Source organism: Phyllostomus discolor, chromosome 4, assembly GCF_004126475.2.
Source record: "Phyllostomus discolor isolate MPI-MPIP mPhyDis1 chromosome 4, mPhyDis1.pri.v3, whole genome shotgun sequence".
NCBI lineage: Eukaryota > Metazoa > Chordata > Mammalia > Chiroptera > Phyllostomidae > Phyllostomus > Phyllostomus discolor.
The window spans coordinates 187,606,066-187,619,439 of NC_040906.2; the positions used below are offsets into that span (position 1 = coordinate 187,606,066).

Below are 13,374 nucleotides of genomic sequence, written 5' to 3' on the forward strand. Positions count from 1 at the left end.
TTTTTTCTTTTGAACTTTACCAATCTTGGCACCAATTACAAAACTTACTTTTAACCTCTAAAATTGTAATCAAGTCTACCAATATAAAAATTCAAGTAATAGTCATCAAGGAAATAGTTACTAACACAGTATTTTATTTTGAAAAGATTTCAAACTGCCCCTTCTGTTCCCATTAGGCTCTTTTCTCATCCTCTTTTCTAGAGTGCCCCTCCCCCCACCCAATGACGTGCTGAAGGAAGTGAGAGGACAACCTAGAGCATTTCTGAGAGGCTTCCGTGTGTGATGAGTGAGAACAGCATGGGGCTGGGGCACGATGTGTCCTGGCAGTAAGGCCATTTTAAAAAGCCATTTCTCCCTGGCTGGTGTAGCTCAGTGGATTGAGTGCGGGCTGGGAACCAAAGTGTCCCAGGTTCGATTCCCAGCCAGGGTACATTCCTGGATTGCAGGCCAGAACCCCCAGCAACCACACATTGATGTCTCTCTCTCTCTCTCCCCCTTCCCTCTCTAAAAATAAATAAATAAAATCTTTAAAAAAATAAAAAAATTGATGTTTCTCTTTAAAAAAAAAGTCACTTTTTCTAACCTGATCCAATAGCTATTTCATCATGCCTTTTAATGTTCAATGCACAATATAGAGGCAGGCCAATAATCAAATACTTTCCATCCATTCTTTTTAAAATGCAAAAGATAGATTTATCAATGCCTTTTAAAAACACAATTTCCTTCAAAATGCTTTAATATAAAATGTGTGTGCCTGTGTAATCGAACTTTAATCCCACCCTGGGAGTAGACCGGATAGCATTCAACATAAGGGATGTTAGTAATTTATCATTGATGAGAGAAGCTTGAAAGCTAAGTGGTTGCCTAGAAAGATGTTTAGAGGCAAAAATGCATGAAATGAAGTGTAAGATGCGGCAGATCCTGCAAGTTCACGACTTTTGATTAGTTCCTCAAGTCCAGAGCTCTGTTTGCCCTTGTGCCACCTTCCCCTAAACCCCACACATTTAAGACGGTTGCTGATCCAGTTAGGTTACCTAATCCTCCTCTAGAATATCACTGCTTCCGCTTCACTGTGAAGCATTCGGTCCCAGTGTTTGCGTGATCATGAGCGGAGAAGAATTTTCCTCAAGCTTTCCACAGTCTTGTTTACTAATATTTGTTCATGTGAAAGAACTCTCTTTTCCTTTTATTGTAATATACCACCAGGTAGTGAGGTTATGAAAGGGACATATATACAGCCTTACCTCCAGTAACAGCTGGTGACTATCTACCAGATAAATCTGTGATTGGTGACTAAATTTGCCTAGATAGTATGCAATGTGGTGGAAGGGAACCAAAAGTCTATCTACCCTCATTCCATGGGGAGGGTCATATTGGACCCCTGAGCACTGTTCTTAAGGTACTGGCTACTGAAGGCCTCTTAACTAACCTTCAAAAGCTGGACAGAAAGCAATTCAGCCACTCAAGTCAAGGTCATCCTTTTGGCAGTGTTATTCTTAAAACAGAGCTAACAATTTTATACCACTTTTAGTTAAAACTTGATTAGTCAGAAGGCTTTCAGTTTGCTGATTGCTCAAGTTTAAAAATATACATAAAAAAAAAACCCAAGCCAAAATAGAACTGTTGCTCTAATTTAAAATAAATCTATTCTAGCTACCTATTCAGAGAAAACTGGGAAAATGTCACTGAGGTCAAATGAAGGGCATTTTGAAAACTCAAGAATCAACCTGAGTCAAATTGTAACATGTGAGAAACCTGAAAGTAAAACTGTGTCAAACACATTCGGTTTATCATGCTAGGTTGATTTAAACAAATAAAACAACTTTGTTGAACAGACTGCTTTAATACATGTGTACATGACAACTGGGTATAGGGAAAACCCCCAAGTTAACGTTTTTAACAAATTACAGCTATTACTAAAGACGGTACGCTTGGATTTTAAGGAAATAGTCCAATGAATGAATAGACTCTCATTCAATCTAGTAGATTAACCAATCTTTCTTTTAATAAAAACCAATACACTACAGTGGTCGAAGTTTACCTTTTTTTATACTCCACATAAAAACATGTGTTCCCTCTCCTTCAATATTTAGTTATTTATAGCTTCTAAAATGGTAAAATAAAATGGAATTTAGATTAGTAAGTGAAAGTGCAAGTTTGTACAGCTAAGCTCAGCAGCGAAGGTGAAGAACAGCGAAAGGTGAGAGCTGATGGATGCCGCGCACAGCAAGGACACTCAGGAGGGGTGTGCCCAGCAGTCAACGCTCCATGTTCTCGTTGCTCTTAAACGAGCAAAACCAAGTGTTTTTTTATTTAAAGAAATATCAACTCTTTCTATCCCCCTCCCCCCATAGCTTGTGATCAGGTAAGGCAAAGATGAGTCCCATCATCACTGGGGACAGCAGCAATACACAGACTTTGGAAAGAACCCTGAATAATCAGTAACATTCTCTTATGGTAACACAAGGAATGAACCTAATAAATCAAATCTGCACTGTTGTCACGTTATTCTAATTTATTTGATTAGTTTATCTGGAAAAACTTTATAAATACATTACTTTAGAGGACAGTAAATTATTTTCTTGCTCTGAAAAAATAATGTTTTTTTTTTCTTCACATTTAAAAACTGTTTAGTATGCTTTTGGAAAAAGAAATGCAAGAATGTGACAGCTGGGTTTGCAGAATGTACAGGCTGCATTTACAAGAAACTGGTAACCTGCCTATAATTTGCCTCTACAAATAGATCTCTTTGCAATATTATTTAAACAAACAGGCTTAATTTAAACACCTCTCCTATTCATTCTACTTGTCGAGCAAGGAGGTACTTATTTTTCAAGTATTGTAAAAGGTAAATTTTTTGTGCCAATTTTACCTGTTAGCTTTTAAAGACCGAAACATCTATGTGAATAGTCATACCAAGTTGGCCCATTTCTCTTACAGCCAAATGCTCTCATCTTTCAGAGAATGAAAAAAAAATATTGATTTGCTAAAAGGAGCTCACTGGGAAAAGCCATTTCAAAGTACTGAAGAACAAGAAGCATTTCTTTTTTTCTACTGGCAAAAATTATTAGAAGAGCGATCCAGTCTGTGGTCTTCAGCTGGTTTTAATAAAGTCATTTCAAAATGATGGTCAAGAAATCTTTAGAAAATGGGAGGATGGGGGATGCTCCTTTACAGCACGGGAGGGATCCCATTAATTGTAGAAGTTCTCATTAAATTTCTGCTTTGGTGCTTCAGTAGAGATGCTCATATAACTTCTGTATTAGGAGACAGAAAAGACAACACATTCATATATTTATCTAACATCTTATCTATACAATGTAATATTAGAAATGTAATATTTTACATTTCTAAAACTTTACCATGCGTTTAAGAATAGGCAATTTTATCAGGATCCATGATCATATATTTAAGCGAATTCTACCACTAATAGGAAAATACATGTTCTTTTCTTTATTTCAAGTTAGGCTATCCCATTTACTTCTCTAAACTGCATACAGAGATTGTACTTTTCTTTGAGATTAGGGACTTACATACATCTTTGTATCCTCCGTATCTGAAGCTTCAGTCTCCAAACATATGTTGGAGGTCAAATAAATGTCAATAAATAATCATGATCCCCAAAAAACCCTTATACCACTTAAGATCACAGACACTGGACTACCTTCCTGGAGAAGGTCTGGAAGGGTGGGCACAGAGAGAATGGAATGACGGAGAAATTAACAGGCGATTTAAAGACTGGCAAGTGAAGTAGAAAGTCATCTTGGGTGCCCCTGCCCTCTCTGTTAATCTGCAGCATGACAGAGTAGGAAGTTGCACCAGGAGTATTTCTACCAGCATGCAAGAGGCTTAAGAATCGGAATGTCAGACCTGGGATGGACCTTACAGCTTCCTTTTACAGTCTAGAAAAGTGGATCACTAAAAAGTTACACTCCCAAGGTCAGTACACTAGAGAAGCCAAAAATATTTATGTGGGTAGGTGGTTCAGCATTGGCTTTTTCAATGGCTTTAAAGTGGAAAATATTTGGAACAAGTTCACAGATGGAATGTAAAAGAAAAAAAAATCTGATTACAAATAAGTCTTTAGTGACTCCATTTAAACATGCTGAATTTGGCCAGCTTGGTTCATAATAGTGTAATAAAGAGATGCTGGTCAGTACTCAAAAGTGATTTGGTGGGATGAGAACGTGACAGAATTCAGAGATTGGAAGAAAGATGGACCTGGGGCTATCCTACTTGTCCTTGACATTGATGGGACCGAGCTATTGAGTTGCTATGACCACTAAGTGGGTAACTTTTGATGTACTCCTTATTTCTTTGGGTCCTGTAAAGCTACTGTTCTTTTTGTACTCAACAATGGATGGAAGACCCTTGGACTCAGTGTGCTCTTAGTTCAAAATATGGTCCCATCATTTAAATTGTAACTATCTTAATGCATATAAAAAGGGCAATAATATATTGTTTAGGTTACTTAATCCAAACAAGAGAAAAATGATGGGAGCACATTATGTCAGTCTTCAGACATCTGAACAGCTGAGAAAAGTGGAATAAAAACCAAACACCTTTTCTCCAGTGGGCAGAACTAGCCCGAGGGCCCCTAAGTTATGGCGAGACATTAAGTGCTTGTCTTTATCTGAAGAATGCTGGGCAATGAGTGCTGCTCCATGAGGAGGGGCCCACGGACACTCAAAGGGTGATGCAGACTGAATTTCCACACTGAGTGGGAGAAGGTGGGGGGCCCTAGTTGTCCAATCCAACTCAAAATCCAATTTCCATGACCCCTGCACATTTATGTCCATGAGGCTTATTTGGTCCATTGAAGGACAAGGTATACCACAGCCACATTGAAGAAGGGTCATTCTCTCTTGGGTGTCACATGTATCTGATGATTTCTGAAGGGAAATTGAGGCAAGCTTACCTGCTGTCTGTTGTGTTTGAACACCATCTACCTGAGGCAACGGCCCAAGCGTCCCTTCATCTTCAAAGGCCAAAATTGGTTTCAAAGGAATTTCTGGGTTCTCACTGTTGGTAACATCTAATCTGGATGCTTTAGATCCAATGGGTAAGTTTATGATTTCTTCAAAATTTTCATCCTGAAGAGATATTCCATTTTCATTTGGTTGTTTTTCCAAATTGGGAGTACTAGGAAATTAAAAAAAAATCAGAATTAAAATGAATTAGTATTAAAATGGGAAAATAGATTTTTAGTACAACCAAAAACAGTTTTATAATAAATAGTTTTATAACTTTACTATCAAAATGTTAGACTAAACACATCACTACTAACAAAAATGGTGGATTCTGACATATTTGTATTTTAAATTCTTTTTTTTTTTAAGATTTTATTTTTAGACAGAGGGGAAGGGAGGAAGAAGGGAAGGGAAACATCAGTGTGTGGTTGTCTCTCACACACCCCCTACTGGGGACCTGGCCCAGCACCCAGGCATATATATGCCCTGACTGGAAATCGAACCAGTGACCCTTCGGTTCACAGGCCAGCGCTCAATTCACTGAACCACACCAGCCAGGGCTAAATTCTTTTTTTATTTATTAATTTTAAAGACATAAAAAGAGAGAGAGAGAGAGACATCAATTTGTTGTTCCACTTATTTATGCGTTCACTGGTTGATTCTTTTTTTTTTTAAGATTTTATTTATTTATTTTTAGAGAGGGAAGGGAGGGAGGGAGGGGGAGAGAGAGAGATAGAGAGAGAGAGAGAGAGAGAGAGAAACATCAATGTGCGGTTGCTGGGGGTTATGGCCTGCAACCCAGGAATGTACCCTGGCTGGGAATCGAACCTGGGACACTTTGGTTCCCAGCCCGCACTGAATCCACTGAGCTACGCCAGCCAGGGCTGGTTGATTCTTATATGGGCCCTTACTGGGGATCAAACCCTCAACCTTGGCATATCGGGACAACACCCTAACCTAACTGAGCTACCTGGCCAGAGCTATATTTTAAATTCTTATTTTAAAAAATCTGTTCTTTTTAATATAAAATTTATTAAATGGAATAATTTATCTATCAGAATAGATCATCATCATCATCATCATCATCATCATGAACAGTTCTACATTCATTCAGCAATTTCTGTTGTAGGCATTTCCACATTCTTTTGCCTGACAAAGAAGAGCCATTATTAGGATCTTCAAAGATGAGAGGATTATGGTTTAGGGGAAAAGGGGATGATTTGCACAAAATCACACAACTACAATAGACACTCCAAACTGTAAGCATGATCTGTCAGTCTCTGGCCCTGTGCTTTTCTCATTATGCATTCTGTACACTCCCCGGCTATACAAATTATAGCCCTTCCTGGCTATCTATGGCTTCCTAAAACACATGAATAATTTTATAGGTAAATTGCTCAAGACCAACCTTCTCATCTTAGCCAGCCCACTTTGATTCTCACTAATTAATTCGTGTTTAATATTTTGGATTTACTTTGAGGTATCTTGAACTGGCCGTCAAGTCCTTAATTTTCTACCTATAGTTTCTCTTAGATTTTTCACCCTCTTCACTAGCTCCATAACCAAATTGACAGTCCTGTAAGTTATATGCTTAATTTAAACTTTACAATGCAGTAAAACCATGCCTGTGGAACAAATGAATGCTATGCAGATTAATTTTACTGTTCCCTTCATCTGATTGCAGCAGGCAACATATATTTGCAAGCTTCGTACTTGTTCCATGCTCAACTCATGTATCAAAAATGAGCATATCTGACAAAATTCTAGGCTTAAAATGTCCAAATGGAAAAATGAAAAAGACTAAAATATTAAAGCAAAAATTGTGAAGGCTTTAACTTCTAATACATACTGATCATAAATGGAACACTGAGTTATAGAAAGAGCCCTATGGAAGGAGACCGGCCAGAGACCAGTCCGGCCTCAGTGTCAGCAACGCCAGAGCTGGACTTGAGCAAGTCATTCGTCTTTTTCCACCTCCCTCCCAAATGCTAAAATAAAGCTAATGTACATCCAATCTCCCCATTGCTATTTTTGGAAGAGTCTTTGGAGGAGTCTTTGTTTTTTTCCCTATTAGGGAAATGCTTGCTTTCCCTAATCAATGAGAAGTACTGATTTTGTGAACACATTCTAAAGCATTTCTGATTTGAAGAGAGGGTGGGGCAAAAGTAGATTTATAGTTGTTCATATGAAAAACAATACAATAATTAGTAGATACTAATACAAGAATAAACTGTTTTGTATACTCAAAACTGTAAACCCACTTTTCCCCATTCTGTATTTGGGTGCATTTTAAAGTATCAAACTTTTTTTCCCTAGAAAAAAATAAAGACACTTGTCCTAAGTACCTCAAAAGGTATTGTGAGGTATATTGAAAAAATTATTTATAAGGTGCTATGAAAAAAAACAATAAAAATATTATACAGACTCAGAGTATGGTGCTTTTCTGCTGTTGCACCAAGGAAGGGAGAGGAGGCTTGGCATCATAAAGTAGTCTGCATGAACACGCACAGGCACGTACACACATCACATGCATGCACACACACTTAACGCCTGCCTTTCCAAGTGCTGGGGCTGCCACACCCACCCTCCTGTTCTTTCCCAACACCGATGGGCTTTCTGTAACCAGGGAAACAGTTCTGGTTCTCATCCCAGAGGAATTTTAAGATGTTTTGGCAAAACATGAAGAAGAGGAATGCATTTGCAAAGTTCTCATTCCTTCTCCATCTCAACTGCCATCCCCTTGCAGGCTGCATGTGCTAACAAGCTAGTAGTGGCAATGCCAGCCCCAGACTTGAGTCACAGCTGACTTCACCTCCCCCTCCCACTCCTACCTGGCCACCCCACCCATTCTTACTTGTCTGCTACTAGAGGAATAATTGTGCCATATGCTTTAGGTAACCAATTTTCAAATGTTCAGAGGACACTGTGAGCAGCAGAAACAATAAAACTGAAATTGAAATCACTGGGGCTATGGATCTGTGTATATTCTCAGAATAAGAGCACCAGCTTTTGAATTCCCTTTCTTTGTCTGTACTCTGGAGGTTGAAGCTGGATGCAAAACTCTTGAAGCCTGTGTACTTCACCTGATCAGTCCAAAACATATCCACAAAAGGGTGTTGGGGCAGCGGCAAGAATCTGACAGTACATACTGCTGCTTATTGTAGCCAGGACCTTATTTTTTCTTAATGGTTATTATCATGTTATAACAAGTAATTTAAAAAGTGACACACATCTTTCTGTTTGAATGATGGGGGCTTGGCATTGTCATTTTTCCATCAGGTAAAAAAAAAAAACTAAGCACAATAATAAACTTGTAAGATTTGGAGGAAAAGCACTAAGTCAAACACCAAAATCATTACAAATCCCTTATTTGAGAGGAGAGACATTCTATTGAAGACACTGACGGCTAGGCTAAGAAGAAGCATAAAATGCCCTCTGGGGTATTAGGAAGGTAAGATAGTAGTCTGTATACCCATGAGTGTTTTTTTAGCTTCTAAAGATTCTCAGCTGAGGGGGTAAAAGAATCTAGAGAATAATCTGAGAAATTTAAAGTAATTTCCTGCCCCACCCTTTGTGTTCACACATTTATCCTTTGTTTCTGGTTCCAAAGCAAGTTTCCTGCCTATGAAAAAAATATTCTCCTCCATCAATGGGCACTTCCCTCTGAAAACTCTCAAGAATCAAAACGGGCTTCTGGAGTAAGAATCATCCTTGCTCAGGACGATTTCTGGGTTTCTGTGAAATCGGGCCAGAATTTTGGTAACTCCAATCTTCAATTCTACATATTAGTGGGGAGCCTGTTGCACAAGAAAAATGGTCTTCAGGCTTTAAAAGGATTGCACAGCAACAGCTGCCAGCTAAAGAAACCGCAGAGGCCAGCCGCGCCACTCAGGGCCTGGAGGTCAGGAGTGAGGTTCAGGGAGTTTCTCCGCACCAGGAACTGCTGCTCGCCTGAGCTGCTAAAAAGGAACATTGGGGGGACATTGCCACGTCTCTGGGGATGGGCATGGCCGATGTAACCCAGGTCACAGCATTCATTTATTTGTCTTGAAGAGAAAGCAAACCAATGTATTAGGTACAAGAGACATTAGGAAAAGCAACACTTCTCCCAAATGTGTTCATCCGAAGGAGTGGAGTTCTCCAGTGAAAACAAGCCCTGCCACAGTGCTTGCAGCATTTGTCATGGTGGATTTCCACAGAGTATCGACTACTTCACAGTCTTTGGGAGGGACCCTGCGAATCTCCAATTTTGATTTAGGTCGTGGAGGGCAAGCTGGTGGTATCTATAACTGTACACTGGTTGCACAGTAGGGCATTTAATAAATATGTTGATTGAATATAAAGATCATACTGCACTGAGGCGAAAAACAATGACTTTGGTAAGTAATTTCAAGTTAACTTGAAATTGGGAATAAAAAAGAACATCGATGAATGTTATTTATTTGTAATTTTAAAGTCTTTAACAGGATTTCTGATGCAAAACTGTTTAAAAACTTGAGTCCCCACCGAATCAAAGAAAAAGTGCACTCACGAAGAGGAGACTGTCTTAGGGAGGGGCGTTACAGGCAGTGGAAGCAGTTCCTTCTTAGATGGAAGAGTATGAGTGGCAGAAAGCCTGAGGAAATCAGTGCTACAACTAGTCTAATAATAACCTAGAAGGCATGCAGGATGAAAAACTTAAGTATGCAAATAAAGTGCATTCAGAGAAATTCACGTCATAACCCCTTGAGGGTAACAGGTCATTAAATGTAGGCAGGGTAAAAGCCAAGAGTTTAAAGAACTCTACGATGAACCATTCTTAAAAGATGAGAGCTTTCAGTCACAATGGAGGTAGCAGATCTTGGAGTCACTGTAAACTGTTTCCTGGTGACACTGATTCTTTATGTTTTGATGGTGAAAAAAGGGACAATATGTACGAGATACAACATAAAAATATTTTCCTACAGTCTCACGGACCTCAGTGCACTCACTGTGTGTCTTTTGGACACTGCACTTTAGGAGGATAAAGATAAATAATATCTAACATTTGTACGGTACAACGCAGTTTTCAGACCTCCTTCGTAGGCGCTATTTCACTGGGCTCCCCAATACCTGGTGAGGTGGGGAAGATATCTCCATGTGCAGATGAGAAAACTATGTCTTACTTAAGTAGGTTAATAATCCTGGAGTCTCTGGTCTTCTCAGCAACAAGACTAGGACCCCAGCCTGGGATCAGTGGGGTAAAAACGGTAGTGTCTGCTCTGATGCGTGTCAGTTAAAAAGGCCCCAGTTACGTCACTCACCTGTCCACAGTCACTTTTGATTGGTGTGAGGTAACCGCAAGTGGGCTGGCTCCCGGTTCTCCGTCTCCTGGAGAGCTTGTCATGCACGGCAGTGCAGATACCGCTGGACGTGGCAAAGAAGACGGAACAAAGGGTTATTACTACTCCACTGTCAAACCCAAACCCCAGAAGCTAGAATGCCTGATTTATGTCCTGGCTCTGCTAGTTATCAGCTGTGTGACCTTGGGCAAGCGACAAGTTCTCCGTGCCTCAGTTTCCTCATGGGTAGTACCTACCTCATAGGCTACTGTGAGAATTAAATGTATTAACACATGCAAGGTACTTAGAATGGTGTCTGGCATATGGTAAGGGTGGAAACCAATGTTATTATTTTTGCTTGCACTAAACTGGCTTTGGATAAAAGGTGTATGATACTGAAAGCAAAGCAACTGATGGAGAGAGAAGTGAGCTGACTTGATCAGGCTGCTGCCAAACATCTTTACTGAAGGATTTGTAACAAATAACCATGGAATACCTTCAATGAGAAAACACACTTTTTAAAAGTCAGCTTAGTTCTTGTCACACTTAGAATGTAAGGGAATTCATGAATTATACCTAACTGTGCCACTCTGACATTCAATGCTCAATGTCAGAGTCCAGCTTGAGCCAACACATGGATGACCGACTCTAAAATTTGGGGGAAGGTTACTTAAGTCTTGTAAACCTTCATATAAGTCAGAGTTGCAGAGAAATTTGTGGCAGTTTATGGATTTAGTTTGATGTGAGAGGATAACTGAAATAATTCCAACAAAGTGTTATTTCAACAGCCTGGCACAAATCCAGTGAAACGGCCAGAGGCACAAAGAGTCTGACAACTGAAGCAAAGAAGTGATTGGTAACTTGAAAGCCACCAAAACTCACAAAACTGGCAATAGGCAACTTCTGAGAAGACCTGATGGGTCTGTGAGCTTCCCTGCCTGCCTGCCTGCCTGCTCTAGAATTCTCCTAGGAGCACTGTTAACACCATTCAGCTCTCAACCACATGTGGGCTGAAAACAGGAGATACACTTGTCAGCTAGATAACCTCAGGCCTTTGTTTAGCGCTACTAATTTTTTATGACAACTTGCAAGTTTAACCTTCCCTCTTGCCTTTGTTCTTTCTCGGATTGAGGTACAAAGAATATTAAAATAATTGATAGGGGAATGGCAGGAAGGGGAAAGACAAACACATAACAAGAAGCCAGGTCATGCTCACATTACAGCATCAACCCCTCAGATAATCCAGAGCAGGATACAATTTACATCCTGATATACTCATTCCGATGACTCACTGGGTTCTATGCCTGCTTACAGCCTATCTAGTACAACATTCCGGGAGACACCTGCTAAAAATGCAACGGGGTTAATATGCACCCACTAGGGCAACTCTCCAAACAAATACAATTAGGGCATTTTTAACAGAGCATGAAACCCACTATGAAGCAATCATGACACAGAGAAACTAGAATGTTTTCTGTTAAAATAAAACCAAATCCTACAATACAAATATTTTACATTTGAAAACCCCCAGAACTGGCAGAGAAAATTTTTCACATAAATCATTTCACTTAATTTTTACTCTAATCTTTAAAAATAAACAGAAGAAAACCCTGAGGTATCTCTGGTCCTTTTTTCCCCCCATTATGATATTGCAGGTGAGGAAAGAGGAAGCCCTCCACGAGGAGCTACCTACCACCACCTGTATGTACAGTCATGAAGACTGCGTGGGATCGTGGAAGGAACAGAAGGAAGCTGGTGACTTGGACTGCAGCTGAGCCTGTCACTCGATGAGAGTGCCCCTCAGAGGCTGGCACCTGCCTGTCTGGGCCACACTGAATCCTAGCACCTACAACAGGGTCTGGCCCATAGCAGGTCTCCGAAAATGCTTGTTGACTTCCACACAAAGCATCTTCTACCTCACAAGACTGCAGTGGAAGTTAAACAAGATGTGTGCCTGACACAAAAGGGGAACTAAGTAAATATTAACTGAATCTGAGCTTAAAATACTAAGATTATCTTTATTTAAACTGAATCTGGTTTAAAACCACCAAAAAATCATCTTGGTCTAGAGCATATGAACAACTTTCTAATGAAATTTCAACAGATTTTTAATTTTAACTCTATTCTGAAGTCAGAACTAAAAGAAATAGTATTTAAATGTTTTTTTTGGAGAACTGCCATAAGTACCAGTTTTCAAATATATATATTTAAATGAAATTTAATTTTGTTAATACAGAGAAATTTTTAATTACATGTGTACACATATGTGTATAATATTTATCTCTCTATAGCCATATATATACACATATGGATACATATAAGACTAAAATGATTTCAGATATTAAGCACCCTATTTGTATATAAACAAATGTGAGACATCATCTTCCAGAAATGCTAGATTAAGTTTTCCACAGGGGAAAATTTGTGGACTAGATGACGCACACCTAAGTTTTATAAGTTAATGATATCTTTTTGTTTTTTGAATCAATCACTGAATATCTTGACCTCTAGAAAGTCAATTAAAAATTTCTGAATTTGAACTGAGTTCTTTGAAATAAATACCTGTTCCGCCAGCGAGAGCTCCCTTGGCTATATCTCCATTTCTCTGATCTACAGTTTTCTACCAAGAGAAAAGAAGTAAAAATACTTTTTAATGTTAAAGTTACAAGTGAAGTAAAGAAAAAAGAAATAAAAGCCATTAAGAGTCTCTAAAAATGGCCATCTTGGTACCTTATCTGTAGCTTCTGTTCTTCTGGTTCTTTTCATAATCTCCTCAAGTCGCTGTAAGGAAGAATTGAATAAACAGATCAGACATAGAAAGCAAGCTAGCCTGGCACATTTCACTTACTAAGCAAACAGTAGGTCATCAAAACACCTCTGTTATTGTGGGAAAATACAATACCTACTGCTTTGTTTTAATTGGAAGTATTCCAAAAAGTTAGAACTGCCTTAAACTGCATGAGTAGGAAGTAACTTTTTGGTGAAGGTTGATATATAAATAGCGATTTCTTTGGAGAAAATTACTAATATTGAGAGCTACTGCAGTTTATCCAGAATGGGCAGAACACGTTTGTTTTCTGATGGCAATGAGCTAGTCTCTGAGT

At 39.1% G+C, this 13,374-nt stretch overlaps 1 protein-coding gene across 11 annotated transcripts in view; it reads right to left on the reverse strand.

Moving 5' to 3' along the window:
* Positions 1-1,980: 1,980 nt before the first annotated feature.
* Positions 1,981-13,374, reverse strand: part of MAP7 (microtubule associated protein 7) — a 159,532-nt gene continuing 148,138 nt past the window's right edge. For all 11 annotated transcript variants that reach the window (XM_036024768.1, XM_028509293.2, XM_036024774.1 and 8 more), the window contains 5 exons: positions 13,001-13,051; positions 12,833-12,890; positions 10,253-10,355; positions 4,919-5,142; positions 1,981-3,257 (listed from right to left, as the gene is read on the reverse strand). In XM_036024768.1, the coding sequence (XP_035880661.1) occupies positions 3,247-3,257; positions 4,919-5,142; positions 10,253-10,355; positions 12,833-12,890; positions 13,001-13,051 (447 nt within the window). In that variant the 3' untranslated portion in view covers positions 1,981-3,246. The remainder of the gene's footprint in view (positions 3,258-4,918; positions 5,143-10,252; positions 10,356-12,832; positions 12,891-13,000; positions 13,052-13,374) is intronic.